This window comes from Erpetoichthys calabaricus, chromosome 3 (assembly GCF_900747795.2).
Source record: "Erpetoichthys calabaricus chromosome 3, fErpCal1.3, whole genome shotgun sequence".
Classification (NCBI taxonomy): domain Eukaryota; kingdom Metazoa; phylum Chordata; class Cladistia; order Polypteriformes; family Polypteridae; genus Erpetoichthys; species Erpetoichthys calabaricus.
In genome coordinates, this window is record NC_041396.2 from 47,074,693 (window position 1) to 47,088,057 (window position 13,365).

The 13,365-nt window shown below is 37.2% G+C and overlaps 2 protein-coding genes across 2 annotated transcripts in view; one reads left to right on the forward strand and one right to left on the reverse strand.

Moving 5' to 3' along the window:
- The window catches only part of LOC114649281 (dynein axonemal heavy chain 6-like), a 217,343-nt gene extending 216,779 nt beyond the window's left edge, over positions 1-564 (forward strand). Inside the window, exon 78 of the mRNA XM_051924685.1 lies at positions 106-564. Coding sequence (XP_051780645.1) covers positions 106-321 — 216 coding nt within the window. The 3' untranslated portion in view covers positions 322-564. The remainder of the gene's footprint in view (positions 1-105) is intronic.
- A 563-nt stretch (positions 565-1,127) lies between these two features.
- Positions 1,128-13,365, reverse strand: part of lbr (lamin B receptor) — an 85,389-nt gene continuing 73,151 nt past the window's right edge. Inside the window, exons 12-15 of the mRNA XM_028796755.2 lie at positions 12,848-13,016; positions 8,209-8,289; positions 8,008-8,130; positions 1,128-1,974 (exon numbers count right to left, since the gene is read on the reverse strand). Of these exons, the coding sequence (XP_028652588.1) occupies positions 1,814-1,974; positions 8,008-8,130; positions 8,209-8,289; positions 12,848-13,016 (534 nt within the window). The 3' untranslated portion in view covers positions 1,128-1,813. The remainder of the gene's footprint in view (positions 1,975-8,007; positions 8,131-8,208; positions 8,290-12,847; positions 13,017-13,365) is intronic.

Here is a 13,365-nt window from a genome sequence, read left to right on the forward strand (position 1 = left end):
TCAGACTTTACTATGAGAATCAGCCAAGCATTATGTATGCTGTTGTAGACAGGCAGTCCTCGGATTTTTCCCAGCTAATTTTTCCCCACCATTGCTGTTTCTTAGGTGTCAAACGAAAACTCATCTTTTGCCTTAAGTGGTGAGGGGTCAAAAGAGATGCATTATGAATGTCCAGTTTATCAGACATCAAAAAGAACTGGAAATCTCTCATCTACAGGGTTATCTACAAATTTTGTAACTTCCTTAAATTTACCAACTAAAGCACCAGCCACTCAGTGGATAAGAAGAGGAACTGCATTACTGTGCCAACTGAATGAATGAACCAACTGAAATTCCAAATTATGCTTATTGAAGGGAAAGTTAATTCTTCAGAACTGTGAAGTAATAAAAAATATGGAAAAAATACAATGTAGTCTTTTTGTAAATGTTTATTTGTAACAAAATATAAAAATAGTTACAGTCTGCATTTATAAAAGTGCACCCAGGGTGCAGCAAAGCACAAGCTACTTCATATCATGAAAACTTGGATTCAAATGTTTATGTAGACTTAATTCTGGTCACTCAAGAAACAAAAATAAAGTAAAAGAATTGTAAAACCCTGGGGGATGAGGGGAGTCAGGGGATTGGAAGAATGTTTATAAGAAATAAACTAAACTCTAAAATGAAGGGGGAAAAACAACCTGATAAAACTTCACATTTAAAATGGGATACATTATTTACAGTTTCTTCAGTCACATGAACACATTTACAAAGCTAGTCATCAATTCATTTGAATTATGTATTAACTACAATTTTTTGTATGACAAATTTTGCCTAGAATGCTATAATTCAACATGAAAACACACAGGAAACAGATTTTGTGAGAGGAAAAAAAAGAAAAAGCTGTAGGGTACTGTGAAGATGTGAAGTACATGTGGAAATTAATGCATTGTTTATACAAAAATATAGTTTGAACAAGGTTCACAAATGTGTGCGATTTATACTAGAAAGCTGTGAGACATTTTAAAAACTTTTTTTTTTTTTTCCTTCTTTTTTTATTAAACACAGAATTTTATCTGGGCTGAAATTTGCCACTAACAACTTTTGCTGCCCAATTACTTGGTAAAATTAATTATAAAGGTAAACTGTTTAATATTTAGAAAGCAACAAATTAGACTAAAATATAATTTAGTATTTTACTACCACAAGTTAAAACCATGCACCATATCATATACTACAAATATGTACAGAAAAACTGTAAATTGCTATTTTAAGTGAACTGTAGTTTTAAAATCTGTGTCCTGAGCGATCTTAAGCATTACAATGAAAATCTATACACACAATTCATCACAATAAATCAAAAATTACATTTACAATATTTTATCATTGCAACAAAGTGCAAGCAATGCAGGTCACACAGATAGATGCACTGCATGTTCCATTGTTAACAATTTCCTTAGCAGAGCAATAGCTCTAAAGCCACTTTGGAAAAAGCGTATACGCGCGCACTCACACACATACATATACTTATATACATCTAAATATACAGTGCGATTAAACAGACCTTTTTTGCTATTCACGTCATTTATTCGTAAATCAATCTGAGCAGACGCTTTGCCGAGAAGCTCTTAAGTAAAAATTCAGTTTAGCCATGCTGCCTAAGCTCAAATGACCCTCAGAATTACACAAAATTGTCAAAGTGGTTTTCAGTAGCACAAAATATACATTTTTAGCTTTCTTGTTTCTTTTGCTAAAACAAATTGAATTATGGTTTTGAAAAATAAACTGAGAAAACAGCATTTGTAAGTACTATATTTGCTTTTAAGGTGGTTCTCTAGTAGATGCCAGGGATGATACGGTACCGAACTTGACGGCAGTATTCGTCCCACGCTGATCCATATTTCTTTCTGCACTGGTGTTCATCGCGGGCTTCCCGGTGAACAAGTAGGCAAGTGAAGTATAAGACATAAAAGTATGGCAGAATGTGGCTGAAACCTATTTTAAACAAAAAAACTATCGTCATTCAATAACCCAAAACAGAATTTTAGAGCTTAAAACACAAAGCTATCATTTAAATAACCATTTGGGTAAAATTAGGTTACACTTTAACTGTAAAGCTAAAAACTCAAAGAAAAGCTGTTTAAAAGTCAAGAATGAAAAATTCAGGCTGCTTTAACACAACAATTACTTTCCGGATGCACTGTAATATGTGAATTTTTTCACAGTGTATCACTTTTTCCACATTTTGTTATGTTACAGCCTTATTCCAAAATGGATTAAATTCATTTTTTTCCTCAGAATTCTACACACAACACCCCATAATGACAATGTGAAAAAAGTTTGAGATTTTTGCAAATTTATTAAAAATAAAAAAATTGAGAAAGCACATGTACATAAGTATTCACAGCCTTTGCCATGAAGCTCAAAATTGAGCTCAGGTGCATCCTGTTTCCCCTGATCATCCTTGAGATGTTTCTGCAGCTTAATTGGAGTCCACCTGTGGTAAATTGGACATGATTTGGAAAGGCACACACCTGTCTATATAAGGTCCCACAGTTGACAGTTCATGTCAAAGCACAAACCAAGCATGAAGTCAAAGGAATTGTCTGAAGACCTCCAAGACAGGATTGTCTTGAGGCACAAATCTGGGGAAGGTTACAGAAAAATTTCTGCTGCTTTGAAGGTCCCAATGAGCACAGTGGCCTCCATCATCCGTAAGTGGAAGAAGTTTGAAATCACCAGGACTCTTCCTAGAGCTGGCCGGCCATCTAAACTGAGCAATCGGAGGAGAAGGGCCTTAGTCAGGGAGGTGACCAAGAACCTGATGGTCACTCTGTCAGAGCTCCAGAGGTCCTCTGTGGAGAGAAGAGAACCTTCCACAAGGACAACCATCTCTGCAGCAATCCACCAATCAGTGGCCAGACGGAAGCCACTCCTTAGTAAAAGGCACATAGCAGCCCGCATGGAGTTTGCCAAAAGGCACCTGAAGGACTCTCAGACCATGAGAAAGAAAATTCTCTGGTCTGATGAGACAAAGATTGAACTCTTTGGTGTGAATGCCAGGCGTCACGTTTGGAGGAAACCAGGCACCGCTCATCACCAGGCCAATACCATCCCTACAGTGAAGCATGGTGGTGGCAGCATCATGCTGTGGGGATGTTTTTCAGCGGCAGGGACTGGGAGACTAGTCAGGATAAAGGGAAAGATGACTGCAGCAATGTACAGAGACATCCTGGATGAAAACCTGCTCCAGAGCGCTCTTGACCTCAGACTGGGGCGACGGTTCATCTTTCAGAAGGACAACAACCCTTAGTACACAGCCGAGATATCAAAGGAGTGGCTTCAGGACAACTCTGTGAATGTCCTTGAGTGGCCCAGCCAGAGCCCAGACTTGAATTCGATTGAACATCTCTGGAGAGATCTTAAAATGGCTGTGCACCGACGCTTCCCATCCAACCTGATGGAACTTGAGAGGTGCTGCAAAGAGGAATGGGCGAAACTGGCCAAGGATAGGTGTGCCAAGCTTGTGGCATCATATTCAAAAAGACTTGAGGCTGTAATTGCTGCCAAAGGTGCATCGACAAAGTTTTGAGCAAAGGCTGTGAATACTTATGTACATGTGATTTCTCAGTTTTTTTTTAATAAATTTGCAAAAACCTCAAGTAAACTTTTTTCACGTTGTCATTATGGGGTGTTGTGTGTAGAATTCTGAGGAAAAAAATGAATTTAATCCATTTTGGAATAAGGCTGTAACATAACATAACATAAATACAAATTGGCTTAAATAGTGCTAAGTTAAAGACGGCATCATCAGAATGCAAAGAAAATACAAGTCAATAAGTGAACCCTTAAAACTGGTCTTGAACAGAGATGTTAAAAGTTATGGCTTTGTTTTGTAGCTATAGACGGAATGGTATCTTCTTGACACAACAGTGCATCCCAATCCATAAAATAATATCTGATCTCACTGGTGCATCAGCAATATAAACAGCTAAAATGTTTTTCACCAATTAATTTGTAGAGACAAAGGCTAAAACATCTTTCTAGATTTATTATACTGGTAAAAATGAACTTAAAAAATTATTGGAACTCAAGCATTTCAAATTAATCTTCAAACAAGACATTTTAAGATCTGCAATATTAACTGATGAATGAATAATGAGGATATCCTCACATAATTACTACTATTAATATTCAGTGTGTGACGGATGGCCAGAAAACTTGCCCGGCTGTGATGCCCCTGTATCGGAAGGACCAGAGGAGAGACTATGTTCTGGGGATTACCTTCCTTGGGACAGTAGAGGGCAGCCGCCCTGGCTTGCTGTACGGCCACAGGTTTGAAGCTTGGAAGCTCCACCCTGGCTGGGGCCAGTGGCCACTGCCAGACAGTGCTTGGACTATATTGGAGCCCTGTGTTGCAGCACATCTGCCACACCTGGAAGCCAGTCAACAAGCACTTGGAGCACTTCCAAGTGCCTTATAAAAGGAGTCAGCAGCCAATACTCCAGAAGCTAGAGTTGGGTGGAAGAGGACAAAGTTTGCGGGAGGAGGAGTGGCAGTGTGCAAAGGCGAAGGAAGAACCTGGGGTTCTTTATTGAAGAGCTGTGCTGTAAGGGTGGGAAGCTGTTCTCACACCAAAAAATAAAGGTGTTGCACCTGCACTTGTGTCCGGGCCTGTCTGTATTGGGTAGGGTGGCTGGTACACCCCCTGATGGCCCACAAGTGCAATACATGTTTTTTAGATGACTTTCTTCTGTAATAGATTTTGAGCAAAGGATTACTGGCAAAATAAATCTCAGAAATGTTTCTCCATGTTTTTCATATCTTTTGTGATCTTGCTTTATTGTGTCTTTTTATCTTTCATCACTATTGAAACTGATTCAATTTCCTGGCCTTGAAGCTTGCAAATGTCCAATGTCTCTGCATTAGGTTTCCTCCCACATTCCCAAAAATATGCAGGTAAGATTAAATGTCAATTCCAAACTGGCTCTTGTGTGAGTGGGCGCTGCAGTGAATCTGGATCAAATCTAGAACAATTCCCTGCATTGCGTTCAGTGCGGTCATAAAAGGCTCTAGGACCCTTCAATCCCGGATTGGATTAATAGGCTTGAGAATGAGATGAGGCATTATGCTAATGTCAGTTGGATCTTTAAGCACCAAGTCATTTGCTTTCCTTTCAGTTTAACATTCACTATTTTGTTTTGCAGCTCAGAAAGTGGATCAAGACATTTAAAGAGATGCACGCTCGCTCTGGAATATACTAACTAAATCTATTGTAGCAATAATCAACAATACTATAAATCAAACTAGCGGAGTAACAGGTTAATAGCTGCGGTGAGTTCAGCAGCAATCTTTCTTGTTTATATTCTGTTATGGTGAGTAAAATGCAAAATTACATCCAAAGCTGGTGCTGCTACAGTAACAGTCTCTGCCCTTTTTCTAATTCTTTCATCCTGTTTTAATAAATAAAACAACAACATCAAACAGATGAGCTTCTCTTCTAATTGTGAAGTTTAAAACACAACCTCTTCAAATGCACTAATGGCAAAGTTTGCATACACCTATACAGTATCTATAGCCCAAGTCAGGCTCCAATGATTAAAGGACACTTGTGTAATCCTGATAGTGGCTGGAAACTGAAGTCCTTACTTGGTTGTATTGTCACTTTCTCATTGTTTTGCATGACAAGCAACAGCTCCAAAATGATACAAACTGGAACAAACGTGCAGCTAGCTTTCATGTGTCAGCACTACTTTATCAGCACTTGGCATTACAATCTTCAAGATCACCATGTGTTTTCTACTAACGACCATTGTTTTAAGTCAGATCACAGTGGGCCACTTGAATCTGAAGGCCACTTGTTCATTTCGCTTCTCATGTCACAAAATCATTTTACGAAAAGCATTATGCCAGAAATATTTATTGAAACCCAGCATCTATGCTAGTGTGGGTGAGGTCTTTAACCTCCTAAACTGCACAGTTAATACTCCCCATTCCTTTACTAATCCTCCATCAGCAGACTTATGATTGTGTTAAAAAAGTGGTTTAGCATGAGGGATGTCACTCTAGGATGCAGAACAAGACTGAAAGATTTTTTTCTTCTCCTTTTATTTGAAAATGCACTATACCAGGCCTATTCAAATGGCAGCCCGAGGGCCACTTGCAGCCCAGAAACAATATTTGAGTGGTCCAGCCAGGGATCCAGACTGCAACTAAATTGACCAAAAATAGGTTTTGGCAATTATCATTTCTATTTAGTTCACCAGTGGTGAATGAATAATTGAAACTTTAAACTATTATATTGTAACAGATGCAAGGCCATTTTGTAATGATTAGTGGATGTACCGTTAACATGAGTGTTGGTACGGGCTCCCCTTGCATATCACTGAACCGCATAAAGGCCGTTTTATACCTTGGGCTGAATACAAGAGATTTACGGCGAAAATTACATCAGACTTGGAGACATACACGACAAAAATTTTTCTAAGTACATGGCGCTGCTGACGGGAAGGCCGTGAATTTCAGTGAGATGCTGGTTACTCTTGTGCCAGAATAATGAACAAAGGGTTTAATATGATGCAACTGGTCATCAAAACAAAAGGTAAGCATGAAAAAACATTTGCCCATCATGTATGAAGAAATCTGTGCATTTAAAGCATACTCCATTCAAAATGCCAACCTGTCCGTCAGTAAACATGTACGAGCAGTCGCCTGCTCACTGTTTCGTCACACACAGCGATGTGATGAAATCTGCATTGTAAGGTTACAAGTGTATTACTATCATTTAAATGGTCTGTGCTGCGATTGATGGCAGACAGTAAATTTTCTTAAAACGGTATCAGAAATGCTATACGTGGTGCTTTGCTCTTAAACATTTACTCAGGTAGTTTTTTATTGGGGGGAAAAAAAATTTCCATGGGAAAGGTATTGTTGTGGGACTCAAATTTAACATTTGTCATATGAGTGATTAAAACCATGTGAATGAAATAGTTTCAATCAATAAAAGTTCTACAGGGGGTGGGAAATCCCTTGCCTGTCATGACCACTGCTTTAAATTGGGGGAGGACCTCATATTTCAAAAGGGAAACCAAAGTTATTGCTAATACTGTGCATTTTTTTTGATTTTATGCATTTTGAGATGTGCATGGGTCAGATGTGAGAAAAATGTTTTTTTATTTCAAAAGTAGAAAAAAAAGTATTGCTACTACCTCAGATTCTGTTCATATATATATTTTTTTATCATATGTACTTTTGATGTGCCTGTGTCAGAGAGACGTTGGGCGTGTGCACCTGGATTGGGACCCAAGTGTGGCTGGTGACACCTCAGCACTGCAGGGCTGGATGCAGTGTAACGTCAAACCCAGGAAAAAGCAATTGCAGATTAGGGGCCTTGCTCACGGATCCAATGTAGTGTCACTTCTGGCGTTTACGGGATTTGAACCAGATGTGACCAAATTTAAAAGGGAAACACAGAAACGGGTAGCTGTTGGAAGCTGTAGAGAGGGACCGAAGGAAACATTCTGCTGTATTCCTCTTTCCATTTCATGCTACTCCCAACCAAAGAGCGTCATTATTTTCACCTTTGGGCAGCCTGTATTTCTTTATTAATTGTTGATTATTAAGATGGTCCAAGAGTTCATTTCCACCAGCAAAACAGCATTTAGACCAGCAATTTGGCTTTTTGGATGGCGCTGTCTCAACAGCATCTTCAGCTGAGTTGCACACCTTTCTGCAGGTACCAAGGGGTGTTTCACCTTCCCACTTTATAAACAATGTGACTAATGACATAATGAGTTTGATTAGTTAACTCATTATGTACTGAAACTATCAACAGGTGTTCAAGCAACAAACAGCCCTTTGCACTAATTTATAGCCTACATTATAATTTTGTATCTATAGTGCTTCACTTACCTATTATTATTTTTATTATGTTTTCTAAATAAAAGCATCAGTGTGTTTAAGTAAAGGTTCAAAAACACAGTTAAAATCTATTAAAAGAAAACCTAACTCCAAAAGTTCAATACTTACCACAAGGTAATGACCAAGCAAGTGCCATAATAATGTCACCTAAATAGTTAGGATGACGGACAAATCCCCACATTCCAGACACTAAAAGGCTTTTCCCAGTTGCAGTGGATATAGTCTTTAAATCTTTAATAAAAAAAATAAAACAAATTAACACCAAATATACTGTCAAGATAAAACTACTAGAAAGATGTAAAAACTTACGTGCCACCCTAGGATCATGAGGATTTCTTCTGAATACATTTTTCTGGGAATTGGCTTTCCGAAAAACTAAATATCCAGTACCTATGAAATAAAAAAAAAACAGAATTAGAATTTCAAAAGTTGAGCAAGCAGCTTCAAAATAGGAACATCTGTGTTGCCATGTTTAATGTGGAACCTGTGTAAATTCATTCTCTGGAGGAGTGTTTGTCCAGTTTCTCCCACATAGAGTGCAGTGTCAGGACATTTCATGCAGAAAATTAGGTAGACTACATTAGATGATCTGCAGGAAAATGACCCCTTTATGTGATGTTCAAGTTGGCAGTGTGGTATAACTATACGGTCTGTATCATAGATGTGGGTACATGTTTTGCATCTTTTCTGTAGGCATGGAGATGTGCCATTTTCTGTTGGTTCACTTAGGGAGCCTCGGACAATTAGTTGAAGGTTTGGTGGTTGTCTGTATGCCAGGAGGGGAGGATCAGGAAATACATTTTTCAGTGTTTGGTCATTGTTTAGTATTGGCTGAAGTTCTTTAATTATAAAAATCTAAGTGGGAGAAACTGGACAAACACTCCGCCAGAGAATGAATTTACACAGGTTCCACATTAAACATGGCAATACAGATGTTCCTGTGGCGGCCCACTTCAACAGCCATGGACACTGTGAGAAGGACTTTAAAGTCACAGTGCTTATGGGCAACTTCAAAACACAGCATGAGAGAAAAGAATGGGAAGTTAAACTCATGCTAAAATGTAATACTTTACAACATGGATTGAATAAAGACAAGAGTTTTATGGCCAGATATGAGGATTGTTTACATCTCTCAGAATGACAGACAACCTGTCTACAGACCCACATTGTTTTGAAAAAACTCATTACAAACTTCAAAAGACTTTGTTGGACAGTTATCTTATCCAGAGATCTTGACAATACATTGTTCTTTTCTCTCCTGTTAAATTAACCCTAGCCTGAATGAATCTATTAAGTTTTTACATTTAAAATTTCTCATTTAAATATTTACCAATGTTGTTTCTTGTCCTAGAGTTTGTATATAAACATAGAGAACTCCAGTTTCTGTATTACATCTTGCCTGAAGAAGGGACCTGATTTGCCTCGAAAGCTTGCATATTGTAATCTTTTTAGTTAGCCAATAAAAGGTGTCATTTTGCTTGGCTTTTCTCTACATTCATAATGGCTAACATGGTACAACACCCTAGTGCTATGGAAACAAATAGAAATTTAGCCATTAAATACAAATACTATTTCAAGTAATGCAATCTTTTCTAAAAGGTAACAGTAAAGTTCTGTTAAACAGAACTTTAAAAAGTAAAGAAGTTTAAATCCATTTAACAGTTTTCCCTATGTTTGAAAAAAATACTATTACTGAAGTAGTACAATGAAATGTTACAAATCTTTCTATTATATTAAAGAAAATCCTGGGACAAGACGTGACTTATTCAGAGAGATACTTTCACGTCCTGCAAGACGAGACTTTGTGCCAAGAGATTTAACGACGCCCGGGGCCAGAAATAAAAGACAAACCGTAGATGACAAAGTACAACGTCGTAAAGAATTCAAAAATGTTGGCGCGACACACATGCAGAGAAGGTTAGAGATGATGAAAGTACTAAAATTCGAACGTCTCAAAAAAAATAGTAAAGATCACATTAATGCAAACAAACGGAAATTATTACTCAGTGAAATAATGGAACAGCGAAAAGAGAGCGAATATATTGTTTTGATTTAAACTTTAAGTTGGAGATTTGTAGATCGTCTTAATTTGTGTTGCCATCAGGAAAAATAATGTTTCTTCCCAATGAAGAGGTGTATCTGTGAGAATTAAAAGATTTGTTGTTTGGTGAAAGTGAAATCCACATACGCAAGCGGCAGAAACACGAATTTGCTGACGCATAGCACAGGCTAGGGGGGTTGGCGAGCGAAGCGAGCAAGGGACGAAGGCCCCTAGTGTCATAAAATGTTAATTGAACAAGTACTGAAATCTGTTGCAAACAGTATATATAAAAATATTAAAACCACAATTAAATGAACATTCAAGAAAGCAGAACATTAATGTGGTCTTTTGTAAACAATTGTCCAGAAAATTAACACAAAAACAGACCACTAACACATTTAAAGTCTTTGCATAAATTAACTTTGATGTCTTTTTTTTTCAAAAAATGTTAAAGTATTACATTTTTATTAAATATCTTTCTAATGCAAACAACACTAAAAGTCAGAAGTGTAGAAAGTATAATAATGATACAAATAATAACATAACAATGAACAACAATGATAATATTACGAACAGTGCATTTCACGTGTGCGAGTGACACGAGAGAGAGAGAGAGAGAGAGAGAGAACAAAATCAACACCACAGAGACAACAAACTGCAAGCCCAGCAGTATATGTGGGACAAACATCTAAAAGACTTACAACATGTATACAGGAACATTGCAATGCCATGGACAGACCCACATTCTCTGATTTACACACATACAAGGTCAAAAGGACACATGTTTAACTGGGACACTGAGAAAGTAAAATTCAGGGCCAATACTATGAGTGCATGAGAGCTGACTGAATCTTGTTTCTCTAATGAAAACAACATTAATCAACACTTAGACTTGAACCCAACATGTTCTTCTTTTTAAGCCTGCATATCTAAATAATAAAGACTTTATGACCAACACCTTTTGAAACCCACCTCAATTAATCCAACCTCCCCCTGTTATACTGTATGTATGTGTGTGTATTTATATTATATATATATATATATATATATATATATATATATATATATATATATATATATATATATAAACAAAGAAATAAATAAAAGTTATGACCACACTACACAGTGCTGACAATAAATGTACACTGAATGAAGTTCATTGCCCCCCCTCTCTTTTAGATAGAAAGTTAGTTAGGGGACTCTCAGGTTTAGGTGAACTGTTCCCACATGCTAGCTGATGGGGAATCATTTAACAGTCCACAAAGCATTATTGAAGAAAACCAAGATTGATTACATGACTGGACCACGTGGTTCTAATTTTACCAAAGGCCCCTAGGGGGGTTAAAAACAAATAAGCAAAATTATCAACCTTATTCTCAGGGCGTACATATTTCTCTATTATGATCTATTTTGTCAGTTAAGCCAAGGAAATCCGAGTAAATGATGAGCTATGAAAGGACAGACAATTTTTCCTGTTGTAGTGGTTGCCATAATTACTTTGGGGGAAAAGTAGTGCAGATCTTGCACCAAAAATGTTTTGATTACAAGCCATTTCATCAATCAGAATGTGGTTGACCATCACCCTTCACTGAAACACAAGGATTACCATCATCTGTTGGTAAAAGCAAAAACTACTATCAAACAAGCCAACAAGGAATCATCCATGCCCACAAAAATAGCTTGTCAACGATGAGGTTTTAAAGCAGAAAGTCCGGCCGAGATAAAGGCATGAATACAAAAATTGTTTCAATGATGTTAGCCTCACTTTGTCCAAAAAAAAACTTTGCAGGACCTTGGTCGCCTGCACAGCTATAGAATGCAGTGTTGGTTTGTAGCATTTGCATGTTGTATCAGTATTATTTTGGATTTGAAAGAACGTGAAAGCTGTACACTTTTAAATAAACTAGAGTGACCTCAGGTGTGTTACCATTTTGTTTTAGGCAGTTCACTGCATATGCATTTCCCTCTGCAGTTGGTGGCAATGTACTTTTTAATCTGCATTGTTGTATTTTGGTGGAAGAAAATTACTATAGGGGATGAAAGTGATCTGATGCTAAACAAAAAAGTTTTGCAATTGTAAACACTAGTAAAGGAAGCAAATTGTAGGCGGGTCACAGAAATAAAAACACACCCAACACAGATAAAGTCATTTTATTATTGAAGCCATTATGATCATGCAGTTCTAAGTCAGTATTCTGAGAACTACTCAAGTCGGTATGTCCGTTATGCAGATAGGTGTTGTGAAAATCAAAATCACAAAAAATGTCTCTCTCTTATACAAAAATCACACTGGCGTGGCTTTAAGTCTTTCCCCTGGGCCAACAATGATTAAGCATCCTGCGGTTTCCAAAGCACTTAATGAATGAATTTGCACCTACTCAGAGTGGCTCTCACCTTTATTTGTCTGACTATTTCTAATGCAACCCTCAGAAAAACAAAACAATGCTGTTAAATAGATGTCAAAGGACCCTATCTGTGATGGTACTGGTGCGCATCCATGCTCTTGTAGTTTCTCACTATCTCTCTGTCCACACCAAGAGACAACACATAAAACTTAAAAAAAAAAAATAAATAAATAAATCATATATATATATTCCTCATAGTTTGCTATTTTGCATATTCTTGAAACTATTACTCCACCTGAAATATTTTGTTGACTTGTTTTGCCATGGTGTGTCTTCCTCCTTATAATTTTGTGGCACCAAATATGAAATTTTAACACAAGTCAAGTAGTTGTAGACTCTACCAAGGAAGCTCATGGGTTGAATTTGAGGTGGCTTTTACTCCTCTGAAGTACTCTAGTAGCTACATTACAATAGGACTGATTAATTAAATCGAAGTGTTAAAATAGAAGAAGAGGAGAAAACAATACTGTATTTAACATACTAAAAAGGTGTTGCTGCTTACCATTAAGAATGATGATTACTGCACCAAACGGCCAAGAAAGCTGATTAGGATGATTGACCAAATAGTAAGCCTGTAAGCTGTAAACAAACGGAACCCAAACTAAATCACCAAAGGCCAACATATATCCAAATCCATCATGAACAATATCCATAGTGGTCAAAATAGCTTCCTGCAATAGAAAGTCACATTAAGACAAATATAAACAATATGAATAAATCAAAGTACATCAATAATACTGTGAAAATTTGAAAAGTAATTTATTCATTGGATATCATAACTGTAACACACCTCTACTTTCCAAAACATTTATGCGAGTCTTTGAACTAAAAAGGAAAGCACTGTAAACATGAATAAACTAAAGGTTGATGAATTGAAGATTTGATTTTTATTAGAAATAATCTGGGGTGGGGTGAATTGAGGAAAAAAAAAGGTGTCCCTGGAGTCATGCCACCTTTACAATTGACCAAATACCACAGACTGTAGTTCAGAGAGTCTGCAAAGCTTTACAAGCAGACTTA